The sequence below is a fragment of the Miniopterus natalensis genome, chromosome 4, assembly GCF_054644295.1.
Source record: "Miniopterus natalensis isolate mMinNat1 chromosome 4, mMinNat1.hap1, whole genome shotgun sequence".
Classification (NCBI taxonomy): Eukaryota; Metazoa; Chordata; class Mammalia; order Chiroptera; family Miniopteridae; genus Miniopterus; species Miniopterus natalensis.
In genome coordinates this window covers 53,767,962-53,781,866 of record NC_142084.1, presented here as the reverse complement: position 1 = coordinate 53,781,866, position 13,905 = coordinate 53,767,962, and the positions used below count along the sequence as shown (strand labels likewise).

The 13,905-nt window shown below is 39.6% G+C and overlaps 1 protein-coding gene across 4 annotated transcripts in view; it reads right to left on the bottom strand.

The window, feature by feature from the left end:
• The window catches only part of PALLD (palladin, cytoskeletal associated protein), a 344,882-nt gene that overhangs the window by 14,832 nt on the left and 316,145 nt on the right, over positions 1 to 13,905 (bottom strand). For 3 of the 4 annotated variants that reach the window (XM_087816541.1, XM_087816544.1, XM_087816545.1), the window contains 5 exons: positions 12,459 to 12,594; positions 9,193 to 9,291; positions 8,391 to 8,441; positions 7,012 to 7,233; positions 3,299 to 3,448 (listed from right to left, as the gene is read on the bottom strand). In XM_087816541.1, coding sequence (XP_087672667.1) covers positions 3,299 to 3,448; positions 7,012 to 7,233; positions 8,391 to 8,441; positions 9,193 to 9,291; positions 12,459 to 12,594 — 658 coding nt within the window. The remainder of the gene's footprint in view (positions 1 to 3,298; positions 3,449 to 7,011; positions 7,234 to 8,390; positions 8,442 to 9,192; positions 9,292 to 12,458; positions 12,595 to 13,905) is intronic. The other variant, XM_087816543.1, reaches the window with a different exon arrangement.

The window sequence follows — 13,905 nt, the reverse complement described above, 5'->3', positions numbered from 1 at the left end:
GGGTGTCTTTGAATTAAAATAATGACAATAACTAGCATTTATTGAAAGCACAGTAATGTGCCAGGTAAACTGAGTGTTTTACATGTATTATTGAAGCCCATATTATTATCATTTCATAGATGAACAGGAACAGAGAGGTTAAGTGACTTGCTAAAGGTCACACAGATCAGGAGTGGCAGGGCTAGAAATCTAACTCTGGTCTGCTTGTTGCTCAGGTCCTTGTTGCTCTGAATTCTGCACTACACCGTCAGTACCATCAGTACTGTTCTGCAGTTCTAGACTGTCTGTCTCTTGATTTCAATCCCTTCCTCCATTTCTGTTTCCAACAGGGATCTCCAGCAGCCCTCTTTTATCTAGTGACCCATCACAGTTTGTAAATAGTTTAAGCGCTCAGAGACCACTAACCCTTGAGTCCAGGCTGCTCCCTTCAACTCTGCACACTGTCACTGGCCCTGCACAGTGAGTGAGACCTTCCCCTTCACAACTTTTCTACATGTAAAAATTCATCAGTATAATTTTAAGAGGACTAGAAGCAGACTCGTAATCACAGTTTTACATCTTTGCTCTTTTGTTCTATAAAATTGCTTACTCCAAAAACAGCTTAAAACATTTGCCAGGGAAAAATGCCTAAAAATCAACAGCAGGATCCCAGTACTGTTGTGTTTAAGGAACACAGTTAATTCTGTCTCCGTAATATATCCCAGCCTTTCTAGGGGAAAGAGGAATAAAGAACCCAACAGGAAGAAAAATTTTAGATTTTGTGAAATTCTCCACTTTTAAATAGGCAGAGAACAGAAAATTGAAATTTGTTAATAAGTCAAGGAAGTATACTGAAAATACAGTAAGAAAAAAAAGCAGGCTCCACTTTTGTTCCCTCAAATACACCAAATGTGAACACAAATAAACATTAACATGTAACTTTTTAAGTAAAGGTGGTGATTTTGACTATTTTGGAAAGTGATGGTCATATATCCATTGATTAAAACATTAGAACTTCAAGAAAGTGCACTAATGTGGAAACCACCCACTGGCACCGAAGAGTTTGCTGTGTTCTGTCACAACCTAATTTTTGGTGGATTACAGTGGTGCCTCCGTTTTCAAATGTGATCCATTCCAAAAGACCATTTGAGTTCTGAAACATTTGAAAACCGAGGGATCAGCAGGCGATAGCTGGGCCTCAGGATCTTGCCCTCAGCGGAAGCCGCTTGGCATGTTCAACTTCCGAGAAATGTTGGTCAACGGAGATGTTTGAAAACTGAGGCACTGCTGTATTTGAGGTTCATTCTAATCTTAATATTACTGAAGAAATGTATATCAGGTAGGAGGAACACTGAATAAGCTTAAAAATTTGTAAACTTTGCTAAAATTATTTGTGTCATTTTCTAACACTTCATATTTCCTTCAAAAGAAATATGGAATGATATAAATAGATCACAGATTTTAGAAAATGTCCAGGACACCCAGCTGGGCGTGGCTCAGCAGCTGAGCATTGACCCAGGATCCAGGAGATTTGTAGTTCGATCCCCAGCAGGGGGTGTGCAGGAGGCAGCTGATCAATGACAACTCTCTCATCATTGATGTTTCAACACTCTCTCTCCCTCTCCCTTCTTCTCTCTGAAATCAATAAAAATATATGTAAAAAAAAAAAGTCCAGGACAACCTTCATCAGTTACGTAATAAAACTTAATTTTAGCTTCCCTTTTTTTTTTTTTTAAAAAAAAGCATGTTATTTACATGACTTCTGCAGACTTTGTAAAATTATCCTATCACACAATGAATTCGTAAGGTACAAAGTCACTTCTTACCCATTTTTGTGTCCCCTACCTGGCATAGTGCCTAAAATATATAACATATTCAATAAAAAAGAATTTGCAATTTTGGAATGGTAACATGATACCCCGGTAGCTGCCTATTAAATTCTAAGTAGTCAATTGATTTTTTTAAAATCCTAAATCTAAGGGCAAAAACAAGAAAAAACATTTGAGTGGAAACAAATAAAAAATCCTGAATGCTATAGTAGTCCCTCCCCCTTATCTACAGGGGAATCCCTTCCAAGACCTCCAGGGGATGCCAGAAACCGAGGTTAATACCGAACGCTGTGTATACTGCTTTTCCTCTACATGCACACCTATGGTAATGCTTAATTTATAAATTAGGCACAGCAAGCAATTAGTGACAACTAATAATAAAATAGAACAATTACAACAATACACTATAATACAAGTTATATGAATGTGATCTCTTTCTCTCTCTCTAAATACCTTATTGTGCCGGACAAAGGGATGATTTATGTCCTGGGCAGGACCGCACAAGATTTCATTGCGCTGTTCCGAATGGCATGAAATTTAAAACTTATGAATTATTTCTGAAATTTTCCATTTAATATTTTTGGACTGCAGTTGACCACTGGTAACTAAAACCATGGAAAGTGAACCTACAGATTAGAGGGACTCTTGTATATGGGCACTATCAGAATTATGATTTACACTTATATTATTTAAATTCCATTGATTTAAGTGTGTGTATATTGCTTTTAAATACTTTTTTGTTTTCTACTATAGCACATACAACTCATCTCATCCTTTCCTCCTTTTTTTTACTTCATAGACTTAATCCTTTCTGAAATGATATTTATTTTTTTACTTATTTTGTATACTGGCTTATTTCCTGTGTTGGGACTTTGTCTTTCCCACCACTGCAAGCCCATCACCTGTCATAGGTGTACACATTAGGCCCTCAATAGTACTTGTGGAAAGAATGCACATCTGCACCAGAATTATTCATCTAGAAAAACCCCTGGTGGAATGAGTAAATACTCATAAGAATTTTTCTATCCCCACAAACTGAGATGGTGTAGAAATTGGAAAAATAGTTTTGCGTCAAAGAGGTATGATTGTACCTTTTAATTAAACAGTTCCTCTGTTCAAATAAATGCCTGTAAGCACTGGACAGCTGACCCCTGAACAATGTGGTGGTTAGGGATGCTGACCCCCGCAGTCGAAAATCTGCATATAACTTTTGTCTCCCCAAAACTAATAGCCACTGGTTCACTGGAAGCCTTACTGATAACATAGACAGTTAACATATATTTTGTATGTTATCTGTATTATATACTGTATTCTTACAAAATAGTAAGCTAGAGAAAATAGAATGTTATTAAGAAAATCATAAAGAAAATACATTTACAGTATTTACTGAAAAAACCCACATATAAGTGGACATGTGCGTACAAACCTATGTTGTTCAAGGGTCAGCTGTACACAGAAATGAAGCAAGACCTATATATACCCCTCTTCACCTGAGGGTTTGCCGCCATAATTGTGTAGTTCCCATCATCGTCTAGGGTGGAGGCCGCGGTGTGGAGAGAGCACGTCCCGTCAAGATCTCTTTGAATGATGTAGTGATCATTCTTTGGAGAGATCTGCTTTCCATCTTTAAACCAATAGATCTGTGAAAGGAAACAAGATTTAACATTAAGGATGTGTGTAGTACTACTCTGCTTGGGGTACTGATAAATAATAACTGTGTAGTCTGCGGACCTGCTCTTGCTCTGAGTTTTCACGTTCAGATGTTAACCAGAACATCTGAATAGGCAATTGAGTTTTGAGTAAAAAAAGTAGGTAACAAGCAAATTTAATTCTATTTTAGTTTTTAAACATTATATATCCTCCTTTTACTTTTAAAAATATGTATGTAAGTAGGTATTTACAGTCACATTATATGAGGACTTTATATTGAATGTTAACTGATTATTTTTCTTTTTGCTTATTTCAGATGTACTCTATTAAAATGTATTACTTATAAAGTGAAGGTAGAAAGGTTATTTTAGAGAAAACAGACCCAAAACTCTAATCATTCCACTGAACTGTGTTACACAAATAAAACAGGGTGGTGAGGAGGGAGGCAACAGTTAGGGTTGGTGGTGGGTGGAACTCTGCTGCTTTAATCCTGGATCAGGAGCGTATGATCAATGGTTGAAAGTATGCCAGCTCCTCCCATTATGTTACAGAAAACACAATAGTATTTAAATGTAATAATTTTCAAATAATACTTTAACTTAGGTTGGTAGAGAATTAAATGTGAAAAATAGAGTAAAAATTAATCTTAACTACATAAAGACGTTTTTAAATTGTCAGGAAGGGTGACCTACAGAAGGGGGATCTTCTGTAGATCCCCCTTCCTTCCCTTACCTTTAAACAAAACCACTGGTCAGTGGACCCCTCTTATGATTTTTTATTTAGTTGCTGAACTACACAGTTGAAAGATGGGGCCCCCGTCATGAGTGACACTACCAGCAGCCCTGATATGACTGACATGCTGAATTAATGCTTACACCAGTCCACCTCCAGACTTAGTGGTAGGGGAGGAAATAAATCTCTGCTTTTAACCCACAGTAAGTTCTTTGTTGTCAGTTTTGTTCCTTGCAACCAAAAGCATTCCTAACAGATTCCTAACAGATTCCGACTCCTTTAGAGCCTTCAGTTTTTAAAATGAACTTTTTCCTTAATATGAATCAATATGCAAATTGAGACCACACTATGGTCTCAATTCAAATTCAACTCCCTGTGAAAGCCTTCGAATCTGAAAAATCGTTTTGAAATGTCCATTTCTAAGGTAGGAAAAGGCCTGAAACAGCACTAATAAGTAAGTGCATAATAACCAGGGTCGGACTGCTGTAACTTTTCCAGCCTCTTTTTCAATTAGCTCCAAATTTACAGAAACTATATTTTTAGTCTCCAGAACCTAAAAATTAATCAACTAGACTAATAACTTTTAGTCCTAAAAAATTAAATTATATAAAGCATGATACTTCATAATTATACTCTTAGTGGTTTCATAATTGATGGAACAGGGAAGCTGTGATTAGTAATACAATTACTTTTGCATTCTGCTACTGTGCCAGTTCTTCAGAATCATTTCTTTCCCTTAATCATGTTTTTCACCTCCATTATACTTGGAATACAACTTTCAAATGATAAGAAACAGTTATAAAATTTTACCAAGACTGCTAATGGGAGAGGGGAGGGGAAGGAGTGAGAAATGAAAACAGAGTGAATGAGAAATTCATTTCAGTCCTCCCATGTCTCAGAACAAGCATGTCAAGGGTATAATAAATTTTTTTAAACATAAGCCAAAAAAAGGATGTATTTTTAAAACAATGAATGTTTCATACTTTAATAATCGTAATATAATTTATATGTCATGCAGGAAAAACAGTTCTTCAATGAGCCAGGGAGGCAAGAAAAAGAAGGGCAATGCGGAAAGGAGAGGGGGGAGGAAGGAGGGGCTCCCAAAGCTGTGGGACACTTCAGGCTGGACTAGAGAGACAGTTACGTTATGAACAGCCTATCTTCAAGTTGAACATCGTATCGTTTAAGAGAAGGAATCAACAATCTTAGAACAACATGAGTAATCTTAAGCACTGAATAAAGTTTAAAATAACGTGGGATCTTTTTGTGAATATGTTTCTTACTGGGTTTCATTCATAAGCGGCAAGTTTATTTTTAATACATGCATTTGGTATCATGTTTGTGAATACACAGCAATTATCAAAATTATGCCAAGGATATAATAAAGATGTTTTCTCTAATAACAGTTTGCTTAAGTCTCATTTTATTAGGGAGTGGATATGGGTTTGGAACTTGAAGGCATTCCCCCCTCCCCCATCTTTTTCTGACTATAGGGTTGGAATTTGGTTTTAAGGAAAGAATATGGCAGTAAAACTTACCTTATTGAGAAAACAGAACAACATATACAGAGCATTAACACACCGAAGGTTCAGGTACGGTCCTACAACTTTCCTTCCTTCCATTCCGATTCTCATTTCAGCTCTTTTCTACCACTGTTAAGCTTTTCATTTCGGTGAGTGTATTTTTTATTTCTATGTGCTTATTTTACAAATTTGCCTTGTCTTTGGCACTGTCCTATTCTTTCTTAAACTTTCTATTTCCTTAAAAATTGCCTCAATCATTTTGAACAGTTATTTTATGAGACTGTTCCATATTGGGCACTTGACTTTTATTTTCCTGTTTCTTGTTTATTTCCTCATATGGGTTTGTAAGTGTTTACTGGGAACTCATTTTTCCTCCCTCCTATTCTATAGAAGTCTGATATGCCCCAAATTGGGAAAGTGTCTATGGGGCAAAATAATTTTTGCTTGCTTCTACCAGAAACCTAAAGATTTTAATCATCTTGGACTCAGTTTCCTATTAAATTCTCGGCTTTTGGCTCTTTATCACGTGACAGTGTAAACTGAAGTTTTAGTTTATCATGGGTGTATTTTTTAAAAAAAAATTCTTTTCTCTCAAGCTCTAGGGAAAAGTGTAATCTTGTTATTGCTTTGCTGGGCTACTGAGCAGTTATTCTAGTCTCCCATTAGAGACAGGACAACTCTTTACCCGCATTTCTACATACCTGTAAAGGAGAGATCCCAGCTAGGTTAGCCTAGCCCTCCTGAGTACCAGATGTTCCTTTCATTTTTGCATTCTCAACAGTATTCCCATCCCCATCCCCTTTGTAAATGTAGGAAGTTTTGTAGATTCAAGATCTAAGTTTTGTAATCAGTGGAAAGCATCCTTTTCTGTATTGTACCGGGCACGGGGTTCCTGTTCAAGCCTGGCCACTCACCTGCTCTCTACCTTGGGAAAGTTAATTAGCCTCACTGAGCTCAGTTTAGTCATTTGCAATTTGGGAGTGGCAATGATGACATCACATAAGTAAATGATGTAGGTGTATGAAAAGCTCCTTGTCCATTCAATTGTCTATTCCTATTCCTATTCCTATTCCTAGTCTATTCTTTAAATCCAAACTATACCCCGTTCCACCCTTATTGATTTCCAAGGCCTCCTGAAGCTGGCCCTGAACTTACAGTTCTTCAGATATTTTACGTCATGGATATTGAGAAAGGTGGTCTGTAGCTCTTTCCTACCATATGGGCTGTATTTTGGAAGCTAAACTCTTCCCCCCCCCCTCAGAAAATAAGACTCTTAAAAGGGCATATTTTTAGCTCACTTTTGGCTTCGGGCTCCCAGTCACTCTGCATGTGAAAGTTACAGGCATTCCCTCGAAGATCTTGTAGTGTTTCAGCTTCATCTCAAAGAATGGTGCCGCTCCATTTTCCACAGGCACGTCCCCATAGTGAACTTCATCGCCTGATTCGTCCACAGGAGACCTTTCCAGCCTGTATTCAATTTCACTGATGAGTCTCTGTTCACAGCTGGACACTTTGTATTCCTGTAGCAAACAGAGCAAGATCATGTTAACCTCAACCCCTCGTGGTACAGTGTGTCCTGAGTCTCATCCCCTCTCCACTTAAGGCCCTTAGAAGAACAGTGATATTTTTATCACAGAGCCCAAAATCAAGTCTGAGTCCACTTCAGTCGCATATGAAACAGAAAACATCTGGAAGTAAGTATATACGATATTTCAAATTATCTTCCTCCAAAAAACAAAACCCAAAACTATGAATATGAATGTCTCTTTTTTTTGGGGGGGGGGGGGGAACAGAGAGAAAGGCAATGGCTAGATTTCCCTAAACTGTTCATAAAAATAAGCACGATGGAACACTGGTTTCTCCCTGTGGGTGGAAGCTGACGCGGGGGGCGCATGTCCCCGAAAGGGCCGTGGCAGTGGCAGTGCGTCTGGCCGGCAGCTGCAGTACTGCGGAGCATTTTATCGAAAAATGGAAAAAGTGGCACCATGGTTTTTTTTTCACTCAAAACAATCCTCAGCCACATAGCCTCTGGACTCCATTAGGAACTATTTTCCACTCTCTTTAAAAGAAAAATAGGATAAAAAATAGGATTGTTTAAAAAAAAAAAAAAAAAAAAAAAGAGTGCAATGAAATGTTGGTTAAAAAAGCAAAAGCAAAGCAAAGGCCCCACCATCTTCCTATGGTGATTACAGTGGATGCTACAGTCGCTCGCTGGCTTACAAAGTACAGTGAAGACAAGGCAGCCTGTTATAAGACATTTTCTACTCAAATGGTAAATAAAAGATTGTTTTAACTAGATTTTCTCTGAAAAAAGTTATTTGACCTTTAAAAAAAGTTTGTTGGCTTGAGAGAAGAAATATAACATTATGAATAAAACTGCAAAAAATACATGAGTTGTTTTGTCTAATTACTATTAAAGATTTAGCACTTTTTCCTAGAGTTATAAGGAGAAAACTTTTTACAATTTAAAGTTCAGTGTATCCAGTAATGACAATCAAATTCCAGTGTGTAGTAAGTGATAAGAAAAATCACACTGCAGGAATTCTGTTCATCTGACATTAAATGAAAATAGACCTTGTCATAGTGTTTATAATTCATACATGGCAGCAAACAAGGCAGAACATAAGAAAATAGATACAGTGAAAGACTGGAAAGAGAAGAAAGGTGGAAGCTTAACCTTTTGACCATCCAGAGGACTCCCTACAGAAGCATGAGGAGACCCAATTTCCTGTAATGGCAGAAAAAAAGAAGTGAAGACTAATAATAGAAATAATAAGAAACTAGCAAGATTTCTAGTTTTCTTTAAGGGAGATTTTTGCGGTAGCTGTATTTAACAGAAAAACTTTCAGATTCATTTCTCAATAGACACAAGAAAGAGTTTACCTGATCTTTTAAACTTGTTTTTAAAAACTTTAATATGGAGACTACATCTGGAAACAGAAGCAGTGGAGATTAAAAAATGGCTTACATCAAATCCATGAAGTGACTTTTTTTGGTAGTGGCAGGAGAACAAAAACAGCATTTTAGGTTTTCTGCTGATTAGTGATTTATAACTGTATAAGTGAAGGAAAATAAAGACATAGTTTTTCTGTACACAGATATTTACTTTGACTAGATATTAAAAATGTAACTGGAAATAGTCACTAGGTATTTCAAACAATTTTAGGGAAAATAAGTTACTCCACACAAAGCTATTTTTGCACGGAAGCACAGGACAGGAAAAACAGATACTTGAAAGGAGAATAAACTGATCAATAAGAAGGTAAAAAGAACAGATTTCACTGAAATAATTCTATGCTTCATTTAATACACTGTCTGGCACACAGCGTGGGCTCAATAAATACAAATAAGATAATGCTTTTCTTTGACCTGCCCTGTACTTTCCACAGAGCCAATCCCAAGAATAGTGTCTGTAAAGAGTATGGGGAGAGGAGACATAGTAATTGTTATTTTTCTAAGGAGTTGAGAGGAACACGTACCTGATTAGTGGTTTCCTCTTCTGGCTCCTGAATGTTAAAGACAGTTGCACTGTCAGCACCTAGTAATCGACGGGCCATTCTTTCTTCATACGTTAGCTTCTATACAGATTGAATCACAAGAAACACAAAGTTAGAAAAGCCACAGTTGTATACTGCCTCATGCGAAAGAATGAAAAACCCCAAACAAACGAGTTTTGGTGTTTTCCGTAACTCTCCACCTTTAAATACCTGCATGTCAAAGGACTCTGTTTCCTTCCCTCACTTCAGTTGTCCTGCCTTTCATCTCCCCTTCTGGTGCCAGGGGCCTAACCCAGTGCTGGGAGATGGGCCAACTAATCTTGAGAGCCACCAACTGACAGAGCACAAATTCAAGGTGAGTAAAATAAGTAACAAGGCAGAAACCACGCAGGAAGAGTGTGTTGTAAATTTATCCTTAACGATAAAGATTTAGACTACCTGGCAGTGATGAGGGTCTCCCTTTTAAGAGCATTTCTCTAGGTTGCTGTGTAACATAGGTGTTGGAGGCAAGTAGAATAAGCCACGAAGAATGACTGCACACGGGTGAGTTGGTAAAAGACTACGAAAGACACTCTAATGCTCATAACCATCACTCAGGATTCTACTCAGAGGAAAACTGCTCGCCTGTCAAGCAAGGAAGCTGGTCATGTTTTCACATCTCGCAGCCAGCACTTCTGGATGTGGCCAAAACCATTTCTGCTGGGCCATTCTCATACAAAAGAAATGCCCACATTTTTATTCTGTCTGTTGGGCTGATTCCTGCTCTGGAGTGTTGGTTCTAAAATGCCTTACAATTACAGGTCTGGGATGAAATTTAAAAGACAATTTTCCCCACAGGGCATTTTATAAACTGTTTGATTGAAAAGAGGATGATTAGTAAGGCGGAACCTAAAAAAAGACTACCGAAATTATTTCAGATAAACTTCTGAATATAGATACACAGTCTATTGGAAACACTCTAATTAGAAAAATATGCTGGGTAAATTTATAATTTCCAGTAATCGCTGGTTCCAGTCCCAGCTGAAAGCGGGAATGGAAACAAGTCAAGTGCCAAATGACAGCCAGCCCCGAAGTTCAGATTATCTCCTTTAGTAAAGAAGGGGCAGAAGACAAGAAGAGGTAGTCACGGAGTGTTTCAGTCCAGTATGTTGTTATATACATTAATTTTCTCATGGTTCTTTAAAAAAAAAAAAATCAATGAATTCTGCTCCCTTCAAAGCCTTCCTACTGTTTCCATGGAGAACTGTATCAACATCTAAGGGAGGACTGGAGTGATTTCCACTCTGCTCCTAATAAGCAGAAATACCCATTTGCTATCTAGTCCTTCACTGGAATGCTCTGGCAACATCAGAAGCTGACTTCACAGTTTTGTTTCTAACCGCTATGCCATGTGGATACACAAGCTCTGTCTCTGGAAGCCAATAATATGTAACATAAGGCAAAAGTTGTTTGAGGGTCCCACTTTCTAAAAGGGGAAACCTTACTTTTCCTATCCTTTTAGACTCTCCAATGTGGGAATGTATGGAACTTATTGTAAATGTCATTCACTGCAAAACAGATTATCTATGTAAAAGACATATAAATAAGAATACTATATACATATAATATATATAGTATGTCATAATAGCTTAGAAGTCTTACTTTAACAAAGAGAACTTTAGTCCATAAGGAATATTTAAACCACCAAAAAGGAAAAAAGAAACAGAAAAACTGGAGAGATGCCTTTCCTTACCTGGCCTGAAAAAGTTCCCATAAGCACTTGTTTTAATTTTCCAAAGGCTTCAGTTGACAGAACCAGGGAAAACTTTCAGAGTATGTACACGCACACACACACACTCATTTCAGGGAGAAAACATTTCCCTTTGTGAAAATCTCCTATTCTCGGTGAAATGAGTAACTAACACAAGATGTCATTAGAATTTTAGTCTTCCTGAACTCAGATTAGGATGCCCTAATATCAGCATTCAACACCTTCCTCTATTCCCAACCTTTCTAATCAAACATGGTCTATTCTCCCATTTTGTCAATGCTTGATCATTAAAATTCCTAGAAAACAGTTGGCATAGAGAGCTTTCTACTCTGAAAACGGTGTCTGAGAGGGAGACTTTACACCAAGGGGCCCTTTTCCTCTTGTACTTAAGGGCCAAGCAAATTTTTCTGGTGCTAATTCCATAATAAAGACACACAAAGGCTCCTTTCCTTTACCCCAGAAATCTTATTTGCTAGACTTGCTTTTCCTGTCCCCTTAAAATATTCTGATGTGATAAGAAAAGGGTCAGTGAAAAACAAAAACCAAACAGCTGATGAGGAAACATTTAAGTCCAGTGGAAAGAACATCATATATATGTGTGTGTGTATTTTTTAACCAGATCTCTTTATCTACTATACAATTCAGGAGCCTTCAAACATAATTATTTTTTTTCTTGAGTTTAGTTCTCTTGCTGACAAACTAGAACAAGATTGTGAACCAGCCCTGGCTGGTGTGGTTTAGTGGTTAGAGCACCGGCCAGCACACCCAAGGGATCTTGGGTTCAATTCCTGGTTATGGGCATGAACCTGGGTTGCAGGTTGGACCCCGACCCCCCCCCCCCAGGCCACGTGTTTGGGAGGCAACCAATCGACGTGTCTCTCTAGAATGGATGTTTCTCTCCCCGACCCTTCCTCTCTTCTACTCTCTCTAAAAATCAATGGAAAAAATATCCTTGTATGAAGATTAACAACAAAATGACTGTGAAACGGGCCTTACTCTTTCAGATTACTGAGTCAGTGTCTAGTAATCGTCCTAGGAGAACAGAACCGGACGCGGGCGACGATTTCCTTAGTAAAGATACCATTTGTGTAGAGCAGTACCGTCGGAATCCCAGTTCCGGCACTTGAATGCCAGTTCCCTGCTTTGGGGTAGATACAGGGGCTCTCGGGCTCAGCTTCTCCCTCGCCTGTCCCCAGCCCCACCCTCTCGAGGGTTTGCTCTTTCCCCACGTCACAGTTCTGCCTCTGTCCTACTCCAGGCCTTAGAACCAGCCGCCCTTCCTGTGTCTCCAACTTGCTATCTTGCCTCCAAGAACAGTTTCGGGACTCACAGAAGGAAGCCATGTCACCCTGTCCCTTTTCCCCAGATTCAAGGGATAACACTAAGAGGATGTTCAGATTCAGGGGTAATAAAGTCAATTCTGTGGACAAAGCTTAAGAACCTAGGTTTCAGTGAAGCGAGGGGAGCTACCACGCCAAGCCCGGGCCCGTCTCCATACCGGCTGGCCGTTGTTCAGCAGGTCCTCCTTGAACCGAAGTTTTCGTTCCAGGTCTTGAATGACAGCGTCCTTTGTGCCTTGGATCTCCTCGTCAGAGGCTATCCTCGCAGTCCTGTTGGCCTTCTTGGGAAATCCCCTGCGGGACAAAAGCACGAGGCGGTATAGTCCATTGCCGGGCACATAAATCCACGTCAAACATTCAAGTCCAACAAAGGGTACAATGTGTGACCGTGTCTCTTCCCTCTCCTTTTTTAATGCTACAGCTGTTCCAACTAATTATGGAAAGAACCATGAACGCTGGAGTCAGTGTTCAGGTAACACTAATTGGAACCAGTTTTCGGAGGAAGTTCAGATACCTTAGGGGAATGTGCCGCTGTGGTTAGCTAACTGCCAAGGATAGGGACGGCCTGCGTTTCAGCTCTGGGGAGGCAGCCATGTAAAGTGAAAATATGATGTGATTTGTAATCAGACCTAGGCTTAAAATCTGGCTCTGCCTTGTGTTAGGTTTGTGACTTTGAGCCACTTTCTTAACATTTCTTATGAGCAGGAATAAAAACATATACCACATGTGACTGTTGAAGGGATTTGAAAGAGAACATCTTTCTTTCATGCGTTCATAAATTCAATCCTTCTGATCCTCCATAAGGAATTCATTCAACAACAGTGCTTAGCCCACTCTAAGCAGAAACTAAGTTTGTTACCTTCCCGCCTGTCCTACCTTGACTAGGGAAGGCCCGTGGTATGGGACAGGGTGTCCTATATTACAGGACCCTGGGAAGACTGCGGCTCCTGCTATGCTCGGTGCGTCCCGAACTTCCTCAACCTCCCGCAGAGCCCGGGGCTGTCAGGATAGGTGAGGGGCCAGACCCTTTCTCTTCAGGATCAGCGACAGTGCCCTGGGCCATGTGAGCTGGGGGCACTGGTGCTGGGGGCTCGATGGCTGGGGAATCCACTTTTGTTGGTGCCTTAAGCAATTTGCTTCCTATTTCTCACAAGGCTGTGGGCAAAGATCCAGGAGAAATGGAATACCTGTACCATCTCCTCCTGAGGTCCCTCCTGCTCTTCCCAGCAACCATTCCCTCCTCCTGTGCACTCCCCCTCGTTTCCTTGCTGAACTCCCTCTTAATTTGTTGGGTGTTCATCTTTCAATGTGCTTGGAAACGGCGATCCCCACCTCTCTCCAAACTCAGGGGTGATGAATCGGAGTGGTCTCAATCCCCTGGACAGTAATGAGCCAGAGGCCTGTGATGGAGCCCTGGCCAATGAGATTGGGAGAATGGAGGTGGGAGAGGGTGGGAGAGAGAGGGTGCGGTGCTCCAGTTAAAAACTCCCCATCTCTAAAGAGAAACACAGAGGAAGAAATGTCCCTCTTCTTTCACGGGCTACCACTGTGTCAAAAGTGTAATGTCCCAAACCGCTGCATCTACGGTGTGACCAGGAGGGGAGA